General features: G+C 35.4%; 1 protein-coding gene across 1 annotated transcript; it reads left to right on the top strand.

Moving 5' to 3' along the window:
- Positions 1-221: 221 nt before the first annotated feature.
- Positions 222-22129, top strand: LOC106177545 (delta-aminolevulinic acid dehydratase). Its single transcript, XM_087009372.1, has 9 exons — positions 222-415; positions 10902-11049; positions 11350-11485; positions 12263-12346; positions 14377-14521; positions 16578-16665; positions 18628-18714; positions 19386-19515; positions 20877-22129. The coding sequence occupies exons 1-9, from the start codon at positions 279-281 to the stop codon at positions 20942-20944; spliced, it is 1023 nt and encodes a 340-aa protein (XP_086865498.1). The 5' UTR covers positions 222-278; the 3' UTR covers positions 20945-22129.
- Positions 22130-23626: the final 1497 nt, after the last annotated feature.

The raw sequence follows: 23626 nt of genomic DNA, 5'->3' as shown, positions 1-23626 counted from the left end.
ATGTTCCTGATAACAAAAAGATTTCATTTTTCCATATCTTTTATTTGCCCAAAAAACATCTGTTATATAAAACCAAATGGCATTCTGAGTCACGGAAACACATATTGAAAATGCAAGAAAGATTTGTACACATGTATGCTATGTACATGTAAAGTGTAGATGACCAGCGCCATGTACGATTTTTTAATCGAAAGTAAGTCCTGTCTTGCGCGCGTAGCCCTCTAGTGAACAAGGTGTGAAACGTACACAAACCGCACACGCACACATAGACAGCCAGCATGGCACACGGTTATCACCACGCTCATCCCTCGCACGCTATACTACACAGCGGATATCACTACCCCACCGTCAGAGCATGGCAAGAGACAAATGTCACAATAACAGCGGATAATTTGATATATCCTGTTTTTGTCACGTAAGTAGATCAGCACAATTTCAGCTGGGGTACGTTGGGGTTAATTAGGCCCTCCCACTTTAAGTTCAGCTATCGTCATGTCAGTGCGTGCGAAGTTTAATGATGATGTACGAGTGACATCACACACTTGGGATTTGAAACGCTTGAGTCATTTTGTTTTATAAGTGTTTTTAAATATGCTAATTGTATTGTTAAACTTATTTTTAATATTTAAAAAAAATGTTTCTGTACTAATAAATTACAACTCCTGTGTGCTCCAATGAAAAGTTTTGTATCTTTTTATAAAAAGTTTTCTTTTCTATTCCTGAATTTATCATGTTACATTATGTACCTGAACTTAGTTCTCAAATTATTTAAATGTATTCTAAAACACTTTAGGTGTTTCAAACATACCCAGGTACTTGTGCAGCTTTGGAGTATATGTGATTACAGTCATACACATGATATGTATCATGTACGCCGACATACAGTACATGTATGTCTAAATGTTAAAACAACATCCACCAAACATTTTCCATAAAATTAGTTTCTGCTTTGAATCATACTACCAGTTGATGCATTGCATTGCAGTTTTATTGGATTTATACCATAGGCATGTATTTATAATACAAGTTTATAGATGCTCAACTTAAACATGCACTACAGTACACTGTATATTAGGTTCTCAACTAAAAAAATTCAATATGGAACCATTCTAGTTTATATGGGAGTATAATTTTAGTATGAGACTTCTTGTATGCATGCAGTTTAATGTTGTTTTTATGTTTTTTTTAAATAAGGTTAGCATGTAGATCAAATATGTTAGCACCAGTCATAGTATTGACCTACCTTCTAAAATTGATGACTGAAAATATAAGGCAACAAAACTAATTTTTAAACATATGAATGGGTGATTGTTTAATAATTTTGTGAAAAATATGGCATACTTCTTTCACAATGACTTTGCCGGTACATCATGAGGGCTGCAATTTTTTTTTTTTTTTTTTTTTTTTTAAGAATCAGTCACGTACATGGAAATCTGTTAAAATACTACCATTTATACTAGGCCAGTAGGCCAAATATATGCTGGTACCTGTGATAGTTGAATGTAATATATTGAATTCTATAACTGATTTGATCACACCAAAGGTTTGCTTTGACAGTGTAGAGAATCACTGTTTGGTTTGCACAATAAGATTAATTTTTAGTGTGGCTTGATAAATGATGTAATGGATAGAGCCTTGTTGCTGTTCACACACAGTATTATGTTTTGTCAGTGCACTATTTATTTAGTGTAATCTTGTTAGATTAATGTTGCGTATTTTGGTGTGACTAAGGTATTTTTCAAACCCAAGTATGGATCTAAGGCTGAAAACATGCTTGAAAGAAATAAAATAGGTGGAAAGATGTGTGTGTGTGTGTGTGTGTGTGTGTGTACATACTACATGACATGAGCAGAACAACCAAATGAAAGGAAAATCCTGAGACCCCTGAAAGCTCAAGTCTCTTGTGAAATACAATGGAACTTGACAGACCAATAACCCCCCCATGGTTTAACTTCTGCTGTCCCCTAAATGATATATTTCAGTGACAGCACGTACTATGCCTTAATTGTGACAAAATATGAAGCAATCTTCAGGTCAAGCTGGCATATTCTATGTTTTGAGGCAAATAAATGTAGTCTAGAAAAATCAATGATAAGTTGGCAAAAGATTCATGGGGTATTTCCTTTTTTTATCCAGTTGAAATCATATGTTGCATTTGATGCATATTTTTTAATGCTATATAATAGCAGTCTAGTAATTTCCCTTTTTTTAAAGTATAGCTTGGGGATCAGTGGGAAAATGATTACAGATAGGTATAAGATGAATATATATTGATTAAAACAAACCATTGGGAGGTCTATCAGCCATTGAAACACATTATAAAAGCAGAATCTAGTGATTAGAATTATACTACAGCTGAGATAGCTGCTGATGAGATTAAACCTTTGGCCATGGAAGTGATTTATCTGTGAAAAATATCAAATGCTGTACCAGTAATTTAATCATTCCTGAGGTGAAATCACCTAAAGGGAGTTGGATCAACAGAGTTAATAAACTAATAAAAGGAAAGCTTTACATAAACAATCTGGAAACAAAAATTCTATTCCCCTTTGACTAAATTTTAAGGTGATAATTTTTCCTGTAATTTGGTACATATTTTGTTTAAATTAAAAGCTGTTTGGTAGAAAAATTGTATTAGTAAAATTGTTTTCTTTTTCATTTGGAAATGAGGATCTATAAAAGAATGTCCAATCACTCACTTTTTGTATATATACAAATTTTGCACGAACACGTCAAGGAGTGGAGCTGCTTGGAAAACATGAAAAAACTAGAAAACCACTCAGAGAGGGCAGAAGACTGCCAGGACAAACAATTAACTAATAATTAACCATTAATTCTTAAATACATGGGCCACAAAAATTATATCTTTAAAGTGAGCCCGTATCTGACCTACCCTGAAAGTTTCATAAAAATCTAATAAACCAAACATAACTTCCACGGTGAAGGTAATAAATAATTTGATAAATAATATAATTTGATAAATATTCTCAACACTTCTTCCATGAATACAGTTTTATCCAAGCCCTTACCAGTGTAGACTTCATGATCAGATACCATAACCACTTGGGGGCCCATCGATCAATATAATGAAAAGTTCTAAATTTAATTTAATAGGCACACTTTTTTATTTTATTTTATTTTTAACTTTTTAAATATATATCATTTTGAGACACTTGCAAAAAATGTATTTTCTGACATGGATCGAGCCAATGAAATCACTTCTCAAACATTTTAATCAACAATTTTTCTGGGCTTTGGTGTGTCTGATGTGGAACTTAGAACCAAATGTTAGTGGCTTAATTAGCAGGATATGAAGACATTGAAAATATGCCTTTGGAACTTTTTTGGAGTGTAAAGTATATCTTTAAGCTAAAACATGCCATCAGTTGTAGCTTTAAGTGCTTTAAGTGCTGTATCATCCCAGACATACTAAGTACTGATATATAGTTATCACGTATGGGTACCAATACTGTGTAAAGCTTAACAAGCACAATCCAATAAACCAGACTCTGTGTTGTATCTGATCTGTCTGTCCCGCGTCCGTTTCTATTGAGTAAGTCATTAAGAGATGTCTGAAATATATTTGTGATTTGGAACAATGGGAGATGTCTTCCACTGCCACGCGGAAGTTGAAAATCGATGGGCGAAATTAGTCAATCAGATTAGATTGATTCTAAATACTAGGCCCTATTTTGCAAAAAGCATGATTGTTTGTTTATGTTGGTTCAGTTTTGTGGTATTATGCTCAAAGATTTTTTACAAACAGTTGGCACTCAATAGGTATAGTTGACATACCTCAATGGGCTCTTGTCACCACTGAGAAGAAAAACCCAAAGTATGTTTTGTGCATGCACATTTGTTTGTTTTTCTTTAATACCAAACAAAGTACTCAAGGTTTGATGATAATGATAATGATAGCAATAATGACAATTATAATGATTGTAATTTTTACATGTCTGTATATTCAGACTATAATTTCCGTAGCTTTATTCATCAAGAAGCTTACTAGTATGGTATATGACAACAGAATATAGACCATAGCCTTGGAAGAATTCTCCAAGTTAAGTTTCTTTGATCTTTGAATCTGCTCAGTCTGTTAACAAATTTGAGTGGCATTGCTTAGAATGTGAAATGCCATGTTTTTTTGCCAAAGGGATGCTGTTGCCTCTTGATTTATTCAAATGCTGAATAATATAGAATTTGTCTGATATGGCTACTGGTAGCTGTATTGATTCAGTCTTCTTGAAACAGCACTTTTTTGTTGTTTCCTTAAGTAATTACGTTACTTTTGTAAAACTTGTCAATTACACCCTTTTTTATATTTATTTAAGCGTTGCTGCATTTCCTTTATCTGAATCTTCTAAATGTTGTTGATGGTTGCATTCACACTACACAATAATCTCACCAGAGATTTTAGCATCTAACAGGGTATGTTTTTTAACATCATGACAAGTTTTCCACATTATTACCTTTATACCCCATTCTAGCTCTTGCCACCCCCATGCACCCCCACCCCCTACATGTTGTATCTTCACTCTACCCCCACCCCTACCCCCCACTTGACACCCCCCCCCCAACCCCACCCATAGATGTGTGCACTTATGTATACACATACTAGAACATATATACACCTGAAGCTATATAAAACACATAAAGCCTGAATACACTGGCCTCAGCAGTCCTGTTTTATTGAATTCTAGATCACACAATCGCAGAAAGGCTTGTAAATCATTCCTGGAACGAGAACTTTGAGCACTGGTTGTTTGAGAAAGATTGCTTGCAGCTAATACATGGATATATACTAGGCCTCATCTTGCAAGGAATCAAACAAACCAGTCCTTGAATTCTGATTTATTTAAGCTTAATCTCAGACTCATTATGTAAAGTATTTTTTCATAGAATAAAAGCATTTAAGTGGAATTAATGTTTTGACACTGGGTTTTCAGTGATATCAGTTTGTTTTACAAGCAGTCAACTAGCAATATCAAAGGAGGGTTCCTTTTTCTGAAAAAAGTGGACCCTTTTACCATTTAAATTGCCCCAACTTGAGAAATGACATAAAGAACTTAGGCCAAATTTTGATTCGGAGCATAGCCAGCTGAGACCTCCTCCAGCCAACCCCTCCAACTCCAAACCCCCACATTTAACCCCAACCGCGGCCTGCCTACAGGGGGGCTTTTTTTCTGAAACATTTTAAGTCATATTCATTTGCATGTATCTGCAGAATTAGAGGTGGAGGAACTAACATTACATTGCGTATGTTGTGTCTGACAGAGATTGCATCACTTAAACATTACATGACACAAACATGCTTGGTTTCAATGTTGCATTAATGAATATTTTAAGTTGTAGGTAATTAACTGCCACATTCAAAAGACCTTGACAAATCTTGACTTGCATGACAGAAATCCATTAAGTTGTGAATTATATACAGGCTGTTGATTCGCAGCCAAGAGAGTTGACAATAACGTGCTCATGACAAAAACTTCATCTTATGGTTGACATGCTTTCTCTGTTCACCCAAACGTAGATTTTTAGACCACAAACCTTGGATCTTTTCATTGGCTGCCATGTTCACCACACTAATTATTTGACTCCTTTAATGGAAAGATCAAGGTGGGTCGAAGAGTTGGGATTTTGGTCATGTGTTTGGAAGATTAAGTCTCCTTGCTGTTCTTAAAATAAGTAATTCTAAATCTCCAGAAAAACAAAGCAATTTGTAAGAAGCAGCTTAGAATTCTGTTTTTGACTGATTTTTGATTGATAGTATTCAATAGACTTTGAAACGTGTTAAGGTTTAAATTGATTAACTAATTAAAATGTATGTGGGAAAATTAAATGGTATATTTGGTGTCACAGTAGTTCAGTTGGTTAACCTACCATGCCAATAATTTCCCAGATTTCAGTCCAGATATTTTATCTTGCCAATTCAAAGTAAAAAATGATTACTGAAGTGTGCTGGGTATTGAAATAACAAGCTTTAGAGAATAATTAAACTGGAATGAATATAGCCTTCCCTTTTTCTCCCAGTGGAGTGAGTTTAACGAAAACAAATAGAAAACCGTGACTCTGTTTTGTACCAAGCTTGTGAACTTGCACTGCTAATGAATCTTGAGCTTTCCCAGAAGTAAATTACAAATACAAATGTCTCTTGAGAAAATTCACATCTTACTTGGTCAATTCAAAATCATCAGCCATTGAAGTCAATAAGGATGGATTCAGCTTTCCAGTGTTTGTTACCAATATTTATATGGAAAACATACTTAAAGGTATTACATAAAAGCTGCATATAGAAACTTGAATGGGAATGTCGGGGATGTTCATTAAACTCTTCGCAGTCTGTATTCCTTTTTCAATCTGCCCAAATCCCCCTGGAAAAATGACACATTTATCAGCTCGACATCTTGTGGAAAGCAGCTTACAGTGGAGCTCTCTTTAAAATTTATCGAATATTAGTTTCTACAAACAAAGCATCCAAACCTCTTGTTATCCCAGTGTCAAACCTAGTTTATTTGCTTCTTCAAAGTTCCCTAGAGGCTAGCAATAGGCACAGGAATTGGACAGTGGCATTAAGCACGAACAAACGGTTTTTAAAGATTTTTCTAGTTATCTGATGAAAACATGACCGTGGTCAATAATCTGCAGCTTTCATTTGTTTGCGTAAAAACTCAGCATATTCTCCCCCAACAGAACATGTATGTATATGATTGAGTTAGGGAGATTCCCTGTGTGTTTAATTGACTGGAGGAATAATAACCTCCATGGTCCACTGCTTATGTTATATCTTTGGATAATGACTTTAGGTTCTTTTTTTTTTTTTCTAATATGTACGACTGTACTGCAGTCTTAATACAAAGATGTTACAGTTTCTGTGTTTATATAGCCATTGTAATACATTTGTGGAGGAGGCAGTCTTATCTCCCCACCCACCCACTCCACTTCCCACTCCACCAACTGGGTAAAAAGTTCCATGAAAAAAAAGAACCACCAGTGAATTTCCTGGCTACAGGCCTATAATGTTTGTTCGTTACTTGTTAACAATATGTAACACCCATAACAAAGCCAGCTGATTGTCAAAAATGCTTAGAATATAAATGATGCGTGCAATTTCAGGGTTGCTACATGTACTAGTATTTCTGAAAATGTATACATATTTTTAATAATTTGGCTCTCAACCTTTGTGTCTCAGGGCCCAGTTAAATCAGAATCTGTTATAATAGCTGTACATGATCAACAAAAAATAGATCATGTATAATTAAGTATGAAGATTGATAATTGCGAACAACCCTTCAGTTGTTTCTAATCAAGGCTGGGTGGATGATGTACACTTCTTTGAGTAGTGCTGAAATATTTACTACAAAGGTGCTTTATGGTGATTAACAAATGGTTTTTCACACGCACATTCAATAACCCATTAGAAGTCTCTGATTAGTCTAATGGTAATTATATTTTCATAATGACATGACTTTTGTGGTCTTTATAGTTATTTATGTCAACACGTGAAAAGATTATCACAGAGACTGGTGATGGTACTTGAACATTGTGTCAGCTACATGTACATGTAGGTAATCAGAAGTGATGAGGATCATTAGTGTACAGGGCTGCAGACTCGATCACTTTCTGGGAAAATAATCCAAGTAATGCCACTTATCAGGCAATGTTGGATTTAACCTCTGTACCGAAGCCTGTTTCACAAAAGAATTTTAGGCTGGAAGTTGGTGTAAGATATACATTTTAATCTAGTTTGTTTATTTCTTTTGTAAAACTGGTCCTGGGAAAGGCCATTGCTCATCTCTTGCTGTGGTCAGTGATTATAATTGTCAAGGTACATGTCAGGAAAGTTATCCACGTGACATTAAACCTGGTAATTTACTTTCTTTCAGTGTCAGTGATCAAAGATTACCTGTCAGTTGAGTCAGGTGTAAAGTTACCTGAGTGTGTAACATCCTTTAACCTGGTGTGACATGTTTTACCTGATAATTCACCTGAGTGCTTTCAGTGATCAAAGATTACCTGTCAGATGAGTCAGGTGTAAAGAAGTTACCTGTGTGACATGTTTTACCTGGTGTTTAACCAGGCTAAGGTCAGTGTCATTGTTTGCCACTTGACAGCTTACCTGGAAAATGAGTCACCTGTCAGGATATTACCTGTAAACTACCTGTAGCTTGTCATTTGTCACTTACATTGTACCTGAGTATAAAACATGTCATTCACTGCCTGGACCATTGAAATTTAGGTTTGACACTGCATGTTGTCAGGGGATTGATCATATATAAGGAAACCCCTCTGCCCCATCACTATAGTTCTCACTTGACTTTGAGATAGTAACAACCCTGTACAACCAAAGCAAGCATCATGGAGGTGACTCAAATGAAGCCTGTGTTTGTCTCTGAGGAGCCAGAACCAGACTTTGGCACAGCCTACAAGAAGATGAGCCTAGGAGGTAGACAAGCCATCCATCTGGAGAGCCACATGTATGAGCAGAGGGTTCGCTATGATAGAGCCATGAAGCGAGGGGATAGAAAGGTTCTGAGCGTTCTCCGCCTCAGGCTCATGGTCACGGATGGAGTGTGTAAGATGTTCCAGGAATATGCCATGCGCAAGTGCGAAGAGCTCAGTCATATCCCTATTAATGACTAAAACTGAAGACACATGGAAATAAATATTCACTTTATGATTCCTAGTTTCCCGGCTCTAACAACTGAAGTTGTTGAGCAGCCTTTAGGTATCAAGAAAAGCCCTTTTCAGGGCTCTTGGATGAGGTCTTTGGTAAGACCGTCAAGTCCTCCCAGAAAAGCTATACCAGTAGTGTGTGCTGTTACCATGTATAATGTAATTTTAAAATTTTAAAAATAGTATCCAAATTTAATTTTTTTTAAAGTTAAAATATGACTTTGTTTTCTCTCTATTTCTCTCTGTGTGTATGTTTGTATGTGTGTGTGAAGGTGAAAATAGGATAGTTTTTTAAACCAATCATTACATATATGGAATTGAGTAATAAAGCTTGTGTGTGTGCATGTTTTACATCTGAAGCAAAATTCATCAAAAGTTATTCATTTCCTCTGCATCATCGTGGTGAAAAATACCCAAAGGAAAAATGTGCGCGATAAATCCCTATGCATATTTTAAAGATGTATCTAAATGGAAGATCAGTCCAGATTAGAATCAAAGGAATTAAACCAGACATGAGATCATATTCAGTGACATATCGGGGCGTACTCATCACAAAGTTGAAGCTGAAGAGAATTATTTCCATTAATTACTATCGAGTTCCATCAGTATTGCCTCATTTAGGGAAATATTAGTCCTGACTTGAAATTCAATTTCGTGAGTTTAGCAGTGGATATTAATTTTTTTCCCGGAAGATAGGAGAATGTCTGCTGGTCCCTTGTGAAATGTTATCCTGGCAAAATAAAAAAAAAATTAAAAAAAGAAAGTGCTGCATTTATTGATTGATATGTTTATTTATCATTTATTTATTTATTATGGTGTTGATTGCAATTACTTCTCTCTACATAAGTTGATTGGAAAGCAATGGATGAAATTTAAAAATTCTTGAAAATAATTTTAATGCTCTTGAAGTAGATTTGATATTGATAGCTATGGCAAAAAGTTATGCAAAATGTTGGCAAAATTGGTCTTAAATCGGGCCGGATTTAGGCCGTCTTCTGGGTCTTCTGGAAGACGGTCAGATTTTCAAGTTTACATTGACGGGTATCTAATGTTTTCTGTCAGAAGATGGTCAAAATGGAGGATGGATCAACAAAGATAATTTGGAAGACTGTCAGAAAATATCTCTGGATCCGCCCCTGTAAATGATGCTTTGAGTGAAATGTTGTGCAAATTTGACAATTGTTTTGGTTTTAGTGTCCCATCTTGTTGCCTTGCCATCATACTCATGTGTTACCAGGCCTCTGCAACTTGAAAAATCAAGCAAGGTGATATTTTCAAGATAATAAAAAATAACACTGCATTGAAAGTTAAATCATTTGTTGATATTTTGTCAAATGTCATTCTTGCTCCCACATGACAACCTAATAGCTGAGGGAGTCATTAGGAATTAGGCCCTCGAGAAAGTTCTAGTCTACTGATTATGGGATTCAATTGTGAAACAAAACGTCAGCTTGTTGTTGGGATTGCTTTTTCACAATTTCCAATGGTCACATTTGGGGAATTGTATGGGGAAAATACTTACGTAAATTTGATGTAGATGGATCACATTCATTTGAGGTTATATTGCAAACCTAAGGGGTGCATGTTCTTTGATAATTGGCCATACAAGTAATGTATAACCATATACAAATGATTTATGAAATATGATTTTGTATTTTGTAAAGATTAGGTTTTTAAAGACTACTCTTCCAAGACCAACGAGATGACAAAATAACATTGATTTTGGAGGCTCAGACATTGGGAATTATATTCTGAATATATAAGATTAAAATATGAGAATAGTGACTATTGCTTATGAAATTCAATAAATTTATTACATATTTCTTCATTCATTGATTCAATAAAAATGATATACTGTACAAGAAGCTCTCTCTCGCCTCCCACTTGTCAAGGTATTAATTAATATGGCTCCTTATTATAGCTGACAAGTAACTGATAGCTACATAACAAGTCGGGGAAGTGGACGTGATTTACATGAGTGAAAAGCACATAATGATGTCACATCCACCTTGCTGATGATTGGTGTACCAGTATGGGACTTGTAATCTGGCGAATGTCAAGAAACATTCATGTGCGATGTGCAAATGTGAGACATGCCCCGCTTGGGTCTATCGAGAATAAAACACTGATCACAGCATGAGTCATCTCACATTCATCAGCAGCAGTTGGTAACTTGGTAAATTAGTTACTCGGTAAATTAGTTCAAATATAGTCTAACTCTGTTCCAGGGATGATCCAGATGGGTATGAAGAGATAGCAAGTCTTCCAGGACAGGCACGTGTTGGCGTGAACAAGCTAGCGTCTCTACTCACTCCTCTAGTACAAAAGGGGCTAAAAACAGTTCTCATATTTGGTGTGCCTAACCATTTACCAAAGGTATTGCATTTCCATACTGTATTTAAAATGACTCCTGAATTTTAGTTGACCTTTTGATTTAGATAAATAAACCTAAAACTCTGCAGAAAATAAAAGGCTTTTGAATAAATCAAATTGTTGATTTTATCTTTACTGTTCTGAGGAATAAATATAAGCTTGCTGACAGTATTTTAATTCTTCTTTAGGAGATCGGTTATGGATACACATACAGTTTCATATTTGATCAGTATATTTATTTTTTTGTTGTTGTTTTAATTTTTTGTAGATAGCTCTGTACTCAAATTTATGTCTCAATTTCAGGATGCAGCAGGCAGTGCGGCAGATTCCCAGAACTCTCCAGTAATCGCTGCCATTCAGCTTATTCGTCGACTGTTCCCAGACCTCTTAGTAGCCTGTGATCTGTGTCTATGTGCATATACTAACCATGGACATTGTGGTGAGTTTCCACAGCTCATTATCAGAGAAATTTATCACGCCAGTTGTGCATTTTCATATTTTAGTCATTTTTTAATCATTTTATTAGGTGCATTGAGATTATATAGACTGTTTCATACAAGAATAACCAGCTCTATAAATCAGTGTGTTTGAGCAAATGACTCCAAAGTAAGCCATGAAACTCGGGTTTGACTGAACTGACCTTGTCTCCTCATGCAATAAATGCAGCCAACTGACTTCTGTGTGCTATTCTGCATATCGTTTTGCAGCATTTACATTTTATTGAAAGTCTGGTGTACTGAACCACAATATCCCATCAACTCACAGTGTTGCGACTGACCTCAGAAGGTGAGGTTTGTAGCACCTAAAGCTGATTGATAGCTCCTATATAAGACGTCTGAAGTGAATATATTGCTGGTATGGATCATTTCCTGAAATTTATTGAATGAATAAAGAATGATGAAATCCTGATTAAATCAGTGCATGAATGAGAAAGTTTTATGTGATTACACGATGGATTTGGCAAAGGGCATTGTGAGGCCAGTGGAAAGCTAATGACAACCTGGTGATTGTGGTGCAGAAAGGGCATACTGTATAGAGGAGAAATAGATAAGACTATGAAACTCAGGGTGAATTTTATTTATTTGATTACTTATTTATTTATCATTTATTATTTATTTTATTATTTATTTATTTTTGGGAGGAGAGTGAAGTAGTAATTTGAAAGTATGTGTTATAATGTTTAATGTTTAAGCACACCATCGATCTTTATTTTCAGGAATTTTGTATGAAGATGGCTCAGTTAACAATGAGGCCAGTATACGACGGCTGGCAGAAGTGGCCCTTATCTATGCCAAAGCAGGTATTTTAACAGATATTTTACTCATATTGACTTAAATAAGTCTGAGATTTGCAAAAGAATATATTGATCAAAAACTAATTAAAATCATTCGTAGTTTAATGATATATGTAGAATTAAATTATGTGAATGTCAGTGACCTCTGAGATAAGGTTGAAAGTTGCGGCATGGATGTCATCTGCCATTGTTGTCAGATTTATGATGTTTCCTTTACTCTGATTGGTTAATGATAACAATCTGGATGTCATTCCTCAGTATCTGTCAGTATTATCAAACCACTAATTCCTGAATAAAAGATCATATTCTGTGCTTATTATAAAATAACATTTATTTATCTGTTGTTCTTTGAGCATTATTTACAATAATTAATTTTTTATTCTCTGTTTCCAAAAAATGTGAAAATTTGCATAGCTTGATCCATAAACATACAATGAGGCTAATTGTAAAAGTGAAGCTTATCTATGTTAAAGCAGGTAGTGGTATTTAAAGAAATATGGTAAATCTATAGGCATTCGTGTTTGGTCCTTATTACCTTAAATATATATCCTTTCCTTTCACTGTTTTGTATTGCTCTTATTACCTTAAATATATATCCTTTCCTTTCACTGTTTTGTATTGCTCTTATTACCTTAAATATAGGGAATTTGCCTCTTTGCAACCCCACAATTTGAAATGTGTGCACTATTTGTCTGGAATTATAATTTAAATGTTGATACCTCTGGTGCACACTAAGTATATATCATCTATCAACATTATCAATGTTTATCAGTAATACGCTTTATTTCTTTTTATTAATGCGACTTCCAATAAAAGCGGCCATCACAGGCCAAATTTCAAACATCACACTTGTGTCTGTTACATTACTAACGCGGACATATCCTAATTCTTACTTCAACTTAGATCAAGGAGACATAAATATCCTTTCCTTTCACTGTTTTGTATTGCCCTCATTACCTTAAATATATATCCTTTCCTTTCACTGTTTTGAAAAAATAATTAGGTATCTTTTTTCACATACACGCAAACAAACCAAGTTCAGTTGCAATAACTGTTTCTCCTTAAGATACAAATGTAATTATCTTTCCATCTGTTTCTGAATATTTTTTTTTAAATGACTATTTTCTCAAATGAACACTTTTGCTATTAAGTAGCTCTAGCATTTCATCCCAGAGTAACTCTCGTCAATTCTTCCATTAGAATGGGATATATTGGATCCCTGGAGACGTTAAAAAAATTGCCTGACAATAAGCTGAATTTTTTTCCCTATTTCTCTAAATGGCTGCCCTGCTGTGTGATTTACTGGTGCTTCATGACCGTTTAAGGTGTCGAGCCATTTTTTCCTGCAGAATGTGATTTGCTAATATTTCACTGTGTTCATTGAATAACAATTGTAGCTTAGTTCAAACACCGCGTAAAGTGAAACTGGTTCTGTTCCAAATTGCACAGTTCAACAATGTTGTTGTTGGTGTCACAGTTACAATTACGATGCCTCACTTTGTGAAGGCCAGAAAAACAGAAGGGCTCCATTGCAAATTGGACTTTAAAAATTCTGCCTGAAAACTAAGGCTGGCTAGTAATGGTATTTGGTCAGGAACCAGTCTAATGGAAAATATAATTTGAGAACAGGCTACAGTTTTAATGACTGTTTCTATGTGATTAGCTGGTACATCATGTTTGTTTTACTGCGTCAGATCATTACTTGACAAGAATATGATATTCTAAAGTCCTATTTCAGGGTGTCAAATGATGAGCTGCATTCACACAATTCCTGTGTTGGACTGGCTTATGACCGAAACTTATCAACTTCTAATGGCTTGTTATTCAGGCCTGTAGCCCGCAGTCCAGTATGGGCAATGTCTTTTTTTTTTCCGATAAAGTAAACCTTTTCACCCATTTCACACAGTCATGTAGTTGCAATCACTGCTTTATTTGCACAATGTCGTCAGATGATGCTTTAGTTCCATAACAGGGTATCAAATCATCGCTTTCACATCATTTTGATTTCCTATAATGCCTCAGTTGTCTAATTTCAGGGTGTCAGATCATTGCCCCCTCCGACATGATGGACGGGAGAGTGGGCGCAATTAAGATCAACCTCACCAACCATGGCCTAGGAAGCAAGGTGTCCGTGATGAGTTACAGTGCCAAGTTTGCCTCAGGATTTTATGGACCATTTAGGTGAGTTGATCATCAAGGGTAACATTGCCAGCATGTTTGAAGTCTATTGAAAAACTTTAAAACTTGAAGATGATGTTTACCGAAGTGGTAGTGTACAGCCATCAGACTGTTCATGTGTGTCCATGACTTCGTGCACTTTTCTTGGTGGCTGATTATACCAGCCCTTGACAAATAGACATGCCAAAGATTTCACAAGTACTGATTGGATTTCTCTAGTCGCTGCCTTCCTCCTTGCCCTTATCATGTCAAAATCGGCATTTAGCTTGGTACCACCAGCTTCAAGTCCCTGTCCACAAACAGTCCTCCATTTGCTTCAGTCATCAAATGTTTCATTTAAATATTCGAGGGGTGATGGCATAATATGCTGCTTAATAGTTTTGACTTATTTGCTAAAACAGACGTGATGCTACATGTACATTTGTCATGATTGCACATGTACAATGTATTTCTTAATTGCAGTATCATCAAAATGAATATTAATAGCTAGACCATACATTAAAGAGCACTATAGAATAATTTTGATGTTATGGCCAATCCACAGGGAGGTGAGAATGTTTATGTAAGGTCCAGACTGAATCAGGGCCAAAAAATATGCCAGGCATATTGTCATCTATTGTAAACGGCACTACATCATACATGTAGCAGAGTGAAGTATATAACAACCAGACTTAACTTTTTAAAAATAGTTTCCATCAGAAGTTTTTTTTTTTCAGATTTTTGAACATATTTTTTATCTTCTTTATGGTGTGTGTGTGTGTGTGTGTGTATTTGTGTGTGTGTGTGTGCTATCAATTTGATCCACAGATATCATAGAAATGTCAGTCATGGGCCGGGGGAGTAGAATGTAGCTCTTAGGCAGACAGCTGGCTTATGTCTGGTGGTATTGTTTTGTGTAAATTAGTCAATAATTACCCGTCACATTAGGTGTTTCTGCCTAATGGAAATGTCTCATATGATACTGTTATCAGACAGCACAGAGAAAGTAAGCCATTAAGCTTGTGTCACCAATGTGTTCATTTTCTCCTGAATGTGATGGGGTTTGTGACAGCAGCTGATTTTATTGGGGAAATCGAATTACAGAGTAGAAGCAGTTCTATGTTTTTCTCACTTGAAGAATTGTTTCAGAGCTATTGATATGTGGGTGTCTCTGGCTATGGCTTATGGAAAATCATCTCCTCCCCCTCCCAAAGAACCCTCCCCCTCTCTCTTTCACTCCCCTCTCTCATTCTCTCTCTCTCTCTCTCTCACACACACACACACACACACACACACACACACACACACACACACACAGTTCATTCTTTCATGCATCACATGTGAGACAACAATCTCCATCCTCAAGAAGTAAAGTTTTTATTTACAATTCTGTATCATGATTTTTGTGTATTTTTAAGCTGATGCTTTCAGGGTGAAATAGATTAAGGTTGTCAATTTGCATGATGATTCTGTACCCAAGGGGAAGGGAGACATTCATTCATGGAATGACAGTATTAAAAAATGACTGAAGGAGAGTATTGATCAAAAAATATTCTGTGTCGGAATTTAGGGTAAATTTGAGGTTAGTCATAGTCTATAAGTATATATATTTATGAATAAGACGTGACATGCTTTATTATTTTATTACTGGTAGATATATGTGGATTCTGATACATAAATTGAATTTAATCTGTATTTTGATTGAAATTTATTGATGGATCTAGCAATAACTGAAAATGTATGTTGTTTGATGAAACATATTATAAGATTGTTAGATGTTTGTGAAAGCATTTGAATGGGATTTGCCATCAGAATCCATTTTCACCACATTTTTGTCTCTGGGTTGCGTTTGTTTTGGATGGCGTGATAAAAAAGATATGCACAATGTTTATATACCTGAGAAACAAAATTCTGTCAACCTATATACTAGTAATTGAATTTTCTCATTAATTACATGTACAGTTTGAATATTATATATATAGTCTATTTAATTATTTCTCATAAATCTTTTATTGTTCTATCATATTAACATTGTTATCTTTTGAAGTAATAACATTATTGTCAACCTGTCACCTTTCAGAGATGCAGCAAAATCAGCACCAAGTTTTGGTGACAGAAAATGTTACCAGTTGCCACCTGGCTCCAGGGGACTGGCACTCCGAGCTGTGGTAAGGAGTTCTGATATGGACCCTTTTGGGCATTCTAATATGAATCCAGGGGTGGATCCAGAGATATTTTCTGACAGTCTTCCATATTACCTTTTTTGATCCATCCTCCATTTTTGACAGTCCTCCTTCAGAAAAAAAGTAGATACATCTCTATTGAAACTTGAAAATTCTGACTGTCTTCTGGAAGACCCAGAAGACAGTTGCTGTCCACCCCTGGAATCATAAGAAATGGACCAAATTCTCCCCAATTAGCATAAAGAAAAGATATATTTTATGACTTTGGAGGAAAATGAGGTCAGAAATAATGATGAATGTTGTGTGGCATTGGATAAATACTAGCTGACAGAACTGATCCACGGATATTTCTGGTTGTTATCTCTGAAATACTGTTGAATAATTTCTTTTTTTGCACAATAGTCATCATCTTTTGCATGTCACTTTTGAATTGCTTTTGACATTTTGACATTTTCCCTTGCTCACAGAGCCTCAGCCTTATTGCTAAAAAGTTTACCCTCCCTCACATGGGTTCTTGGGCATTTTCTAGCTTTGTTTTAAAATATGCAGTGCCAACAGCCACATTTAAGGTCTGGGTATCCCAATTTATAGACAAGGGTAACGGTGAACAATACTCTGAATTTTCAAAAATGGTTTTACTAAAAGAACCTTATTGTTTGTTAAGTCTGAACTGGAATCAGTGAGGAGTTGGAAATTCTGTAACTTACGGTAATATGCCAAACAATTTGACCAAGATTAAATAATTAATTTCATGGAAATGTCATTTTGGTCAAATTGATTAAAATATAGCAATAAAAACCTTTGATATCGTCCGATTGTTTGGGGCATCAGCCAAAACGTCCATCTTACTGGAAGTATTGCATTTTACCCAAAGTGTTACGCAAGATAAGCCAAAATTTTCACCTAACATGTGTTTCAGGCACGTTTTATCCTCCTTTTGAAATCTTATTTTGCTGTGTACAATATGTGCTAACATTCAAAAAGACGAAAATTATAATTTCTATCTATTTATTTCCCTCACCTACGTCTTGCCGACGATGTGGTCGAACAATTGGAACAAGAAAAAAATTCTGTTGCATGATTTTGACGTATAGACTAAATGTTTGAGCCCAGAAAATTAATTTTATAATATAATTTTTTTGGTCGGATTGACTGGGCCCATCGAAATGCTTGGCACATTACCTTAGTAGTGAGCAGCATTAGTCATCTGCATTGAAAGATTGGCCATTAGATTTGTCATTGCACCAAGATGAAGTACACCTATATAGCATTTTTTCAAAATTATGATTCTAGTCCAATTGTACCAATGGAAATTATAGCAGTTGTATTTGATTTTTTTCTCATTATCTTTCAATTTTATCTTCAAATGTGTTCCTTTTTATTCAGGACAAAATTCAGGTACAAGTGTCCAGTGGGGGAGGGGGGAAATGCTTCTGGAGCAGACGGACTTAAGTAGCGTGACCTTTGTAGCTCATCATAAGGATATTACTAACATTTATTCTACAAAGACACTGGATGAGTGACATTTAAGCCATGTTTGACTGTTATTCTATAGTTTTGTTTTAGTGGTCAGGAGTCAACTTATAATATGAAGTGTATGCCCTATTGATTTGTAGACATGTAAAATTATTCTATATACTGAGAAATTGTGTAATTGTTGAAGGTGGATGTGCTTAAATGTCATAATTAAGTCTCTTGCTGATAGATATTCACAAGAAGGTTATTGCTCTGACCTCAGATTAGTTGCCAGTGAGGGAACAGCCAAGAAAGATGACATTTGCTTGATTTATGGTATATGAAATTAGATATTAACTTGATTAATTAGTCAGTAGGAAATATCAAAATTACAAATGCATGAATGAGTACATATATTTCTGTTTACTGTATTCTTACATAAAAAAATGTTATGATGACACATGAAAGATAGAATGTATTTGACTGTTGCAGGAGAGAGACATAAAGGAAGGTGCAGACATGTTAATGGTGAAGCCAGGCATGGCATATCTGGACATCGTCAGGCAGGTCAAAGACAAGGTAGGGTGGCCGCTTATGTCTTTCTTTCCACAGAATGGAAAATTTACACTAATCTCAGATTCCCATTTTTCCACGTTAATCAAGAATTCAATTGATGAATTTAAAACACCAGGAAGAAATTTACTGTTACAGTAGTGTTTTAGTCTATGTATAGTTTAAATGCCACACCAGGTCTTGCATGACACCTGGTACCATGTGACTTGGTGCAACAATCTTAAATGTAATAAAGTAGAACTTACAGCATTACCACCCCATTTACCTGGTTTTCTATAGGTTGATTACAAAACAAAAAGAGATAAAAGAATATTATGGAAAACTATTACATCTTAGTTTAACACTTAACGGAACAATCAGCTTAACCTTTTTTCTCATTAATCAAATGGCTTCTTTGAAACATATTTTCTCATGTTGTTTTCAATTTGCAGTTTACTGGGATTAAAAAAATATGATGCAGCTTGATATATATTGGCAGTATAGCTTTATCTTACAAGCAATATTAATCAACCATGATGCAGGGGTAGTCTATAGAGATAACCTGCTGTACCTCAGTTAATTATATCACATAGAAATTAGTGCATGTTTTTAATTATTTAGACACAAAACAAGTTTGAGCATGCACTCTTATCTATTTGCATCCTTAGATTCAGTTATTGATGTGTGTATAATTACAGTATCCCAACCATCCACTGGCTATCTACCAGGTGTCTGGGGAATATGCAATGCTGTATTGGGGCGGTCAGCACGGGTCATTTGACCTGAAGACTGTACTGATGGAGACCCTAGTGGGAATGAGGAGAGCTGGTAAGAAATGTATATCATTATCTGTTGCAGAATTTAGGAGCTGTTGATTTTTGTTTATTGTTCATACAAAACAGTTTGTTATTATTATTATTATTATCATTAGGATTCCCCATAAGGGAATACTATTGTTTTTGGTATTCTTATTATTCTTCTTATTATTATTTTTCGTCAAAAAATTTCTTTCTAAAATTCTGAAAAAATTCATACTGATAGCCTATGAAAAGTTATTCCAGTCCACCCAATTTTTTTTACCTTGACCTACTTTTCAAGGACACAGAGCCTTTTAAAGTGGAATTTTTGCAAATTTCAAAATGCAATATCTCCTAGAATTTTCAACATTTTGACAAATTCTTTCATAGGTGAGGTCACACAAGGATTCTATATCATATGACCCAATTTTAGGAAAAGTAGGTCAGATCAAGGTCAACTTATTGCAAAATATGCTCCAGGAGGTTGACACTCGGCAGGGGGTAAACCAGATGTCACAGAGCCACAAGGATGATGTAAAAAGTTGCCCTAGATATCTATCCAGTGCAGTTGCTATTAATATTGACAATTGACTGATTAGTTTTTTTTAATATAGATTTTTGAATATTAATAATTTCACAGAAATAGCGACTTTGTCGATTTCTCCATGAAATTCTGATTTTTTGTGATAACATGCTATAGTAAACTACCCCAAACATATATCCAACACCCCCACATCAAATGTCAAATTTGACCTTGACCCCCATTTTCAAGGTCATTCGGCTATTTCATGGAGAAATATTGAAGAGGGCTAAAAGTGATGTTTTGTTGACCCCCCACCCCCAATTTGCACATGCCCTTTCAGAATACGTGGTCAAATTTAACCCATGACCTTCACATGACCTTGTAAGAGCATTTCCACACCTATTTTGCAGGGGAATCCTCGGCCACTGGCTTTAGCCAGTTGCAGTCTAGTTATTATTATTATTAGTAATATTGATTCATTTTTCATTAAAAAATTATTTTTTACTATGAGCACCAGATTTTATTAAGATAAAAAGATAACTGGCAAAAAATAACTGCTTTTTGACAGCATTGCTGTCAAAACAGTTTTCTTTTATCTGAAGTCATATCTCTTCAAATCCTTCTGTAAATTTAAAAACAGCAGTATTTCCCTTATTTGAACAATCTCGTTTCTACAGCTTTAAAATATGAGAGATTTAACATGTTCTTTATAACCTTCGGCATTTCCAGGTATTTTTGGAATATTTTGCCTTTATCTCTTATTTGTTTCATAATTAGAATTTAAAAAAAAATTCATAGTTCATTACATATGGTTAATTATAATTTTTTTATTTATCATTTATTTATTTATTTATTTTTTTAATTTTCAGGTGCTGATATCATTATTTCATACTTCACACCATTGTTATTAGACTGGTTGAGCCAGAAGGACGAATAGCGACCCATGTTCGCTAAACACATTTCACATTCTATATTAGGCGTATTTGACACAACTTACACATTTTGCTGCTAAGCCAGAGGCACAACTTACCATTGCAGAAGTTGCGATTGTGCTGAAAGAAACGCCAGACACATCTAACGCAATGACTGTGACTGCAGACAGTTTGACAACAATTGCATCAAACAATCCGCACGACGTCTTATTCAGATGTAATAAGAAGGGATTGGAACCACTTACCTTATGCATTTAATTATCATTAATGGATATGTAAGCAAGATCTAAATTGTCAGCATTGAGCTGCATTAATTCTGCATAAAGAGTTAATTGCAGTGTTTTCTGGTGTAGGGTGACTCGAATGTTCTATGATCAGACCGTTTTACTCAGACCGCTACTTTAAGGTAGAAACTGCTTTGAGGGAAGAAAAGTAAACTTCAAGACAAAGCTAAGTTCCTTAACTTTGCTTTGCTTAGCAGGGTTTAATGATTTAAGCACAGATGGAGCACGGGTGAAGAAATTGAGAAGCTGTGCAGAAACAGCCATGGGAAAATTTCTCATATATTCATAAGTCAACTTTCTTTCAAATTGCTAAATTGATCAATTATCACCATAACTCCCAATAACAACCAAAGAGTGTCTACAACGAGCCATGAAATGACAAAACTACAAACTTTTTTCTCTTGATCTTCTGAACACACTGCTACGGAGTGAGACTTTGTACAGGAACCACTGTTGATCGAGTTTTTTTTTTAAACTAAGATCTAATATACCATTAGATCTTAGTTTTAAACTAAGGGTGCATTCCCAGAGATATAGATCGATCCAGAGATTAGGATTTAGATCGACCTAACTCCCTGGGGGTTCACGCTAAATTGCAGTCAGCCGCGCGCGCACCATAGTTAATTACCCCTTTACAGCTTTTAGTAGGCGGGACAGACGCTTAAGCCGGCTAAGCTGACAGTAATCTAGTGAGACTCCCCACAGGGATAGATCGATCTGAAATCTATGGAAATGGGGTCTAAGGCCCAGTATACTGTAAAAAGACTAGTAAAAAAGTTTGTCAACAGTGTAGTTTGACAATCGAAAAGAAAATCCTGATAGGCTAATCTTATAGACGAGGTATTTGATTTGTATAATCAGTATAATGATAATTTAATATATTGAATAAAATGGATTTTAAAACTAGATTCTTAGTTCAGAGTTTAATTTGAATGTATATCCTATTCGAACTCTTGAGAAAATTACGCCTTGCGTGAAGTACGAAAACAAGGACTGTGGATGGCCCTACCCTCTAATATCAGGGGCTTCTAAAAAAGTATACAAAAATAAAGTATGCGATAACATAATTTCATAACAGCCTACTACCCTGTTGTCAGAGAGTAATCATCACTTGGTATGATCGTCCGCATTCGGGAACAACCTTTCCCTTAGCTCTCCGGAATACGTGCCCCCACCCACGCCGATTAAGAGAGAGGGGAGGGAGAAACGTGGGCAAAAGCACATGACCTCAGGATAAATCTTTTTAGGAGAATGCACTGCTTATAAAAGATCGATGTATACTCAGTGGGACAGGGGATGGGACGCAAATGGTTATACCTGGTATATCCATGTTCATCAAACTCAGAACATGCTTTATTATATAAATAACAGTTGGTGTTTTCATTCTTATTTCCATAAAACAGCCATATCTAGAAAGCGAAAAAGGTTTTTCTTTGTGAAGATAACAACTGGAACTACTTTTTGTCCTTTTGCAGTTGGTCTGGTAAATTTATCTTCTCCTTAGCCATATAACGGTAAGTTGTCTGTATATGTTTATGTCAACGAAACGTTTCACCCCCCCCCCCCCCCCCTTCCCGGCCGTCCCCATATTCTGCTGTTTGCATATGTATCAAAATTAGAGAAAAGCGACGACTACTACTTCACGTTACCTTTTCCAAATTATCGCTTACTGATAAAAATATTAGAATTTCCTCTCGGGATTAAGACTATTGAATGCACAAATAAGTAAGTCTGGCTCTAGACGCAAATTTATTCTGATTTCTTTCTGGGACAGGAAGCAAAGGAAACTGAAGTTTATTTCCTTATTGCTGTTCTGAAAAGGTATCACGTCGTCCTCGATGATCTTCATGGCCTTTCATTCAATAGGTTGAAATACCTTTAAATTCGCTGACGACGGCCTGGCTACGCAATGTTTTTAACATAAGTCCTATCTCTTAAACTTATGTCACAAGTTCAAAATTATAAAGTTATGGGGATTTTTGTCAAACATATATTTCAGTGGTGTAAAATATAACGAACAGACGTACAACAAAAATGACAAAATGTGTCATTTACTGTTACTTTGGTGCTTTGTTTTCGATTTGTAAGCAACACTTCAATAATAAAAAAAGTATATACACATGTATTTACACAGTGCCTATGCAGAGGATGCAGTGCCTATGCAGATGGTGTTAGGCCATAACCCAACAGCGTTATTATAACGTTACCACAATGTTTATTTTACCAAAAACGTTTTGGTAACGTTAAAATAACGTTCCGTGTTTTCTGGAAAAAGAAAGTTTGTCAAGTTTCCGTGTAGTTGAACTCGTTATGGACGACGCTCGACAGCACGAAAGTATTTACTCCTTAAAGGTACGCTGTCCACCATTAAAAACGGAACATCGTTAACAACAACGAATACGA

This window comes from Lingula anatina, chromosome 3 (genome assembly GCF_051362555.1).
Source record: "Lingula anatina isolate TDL-2025a chromosome 3, LinAna3.0, whole genome shotgun sequence".
Lineage (NCBI taxonomy): Eukaryota > Metazoa > Brachiopoda > Lingulata > Lingulida > Lingulidae > Lingula > Lingula anatina.
Note: the sequence above shows the minus strand (reverse complement) of the source record. Positions and strands in the feature narration are given on the sequence as shown.

What these genes read in the sequence shown, in the direction of transcription:
- LOC106177545 (XM_087009372.1), top strand. Translation starts at nt 279, where the DNA reads ATGGCACACGGTTATCACCACGCTCATCCCTCGCACGCTATACTACAC. An exon ending in CCTTATCTATGCCAAAGCAG is followed by an intron (nt 12,347 to 14,376) that starts GTATTTTAACAG and finishes GTCTAATTTCAG; the next exon opens with GGTGTCAGATCATTGCCCCC. An exon ending in GACTGGCACTCCGAGCTGTG is followed by an intron (nt 16,666 to 18,627) that starts GTAAGGAGTTCT and finishes TGACTGTTGCAG; the next exon opens with GAGAGAGACATAAAGGAAGG.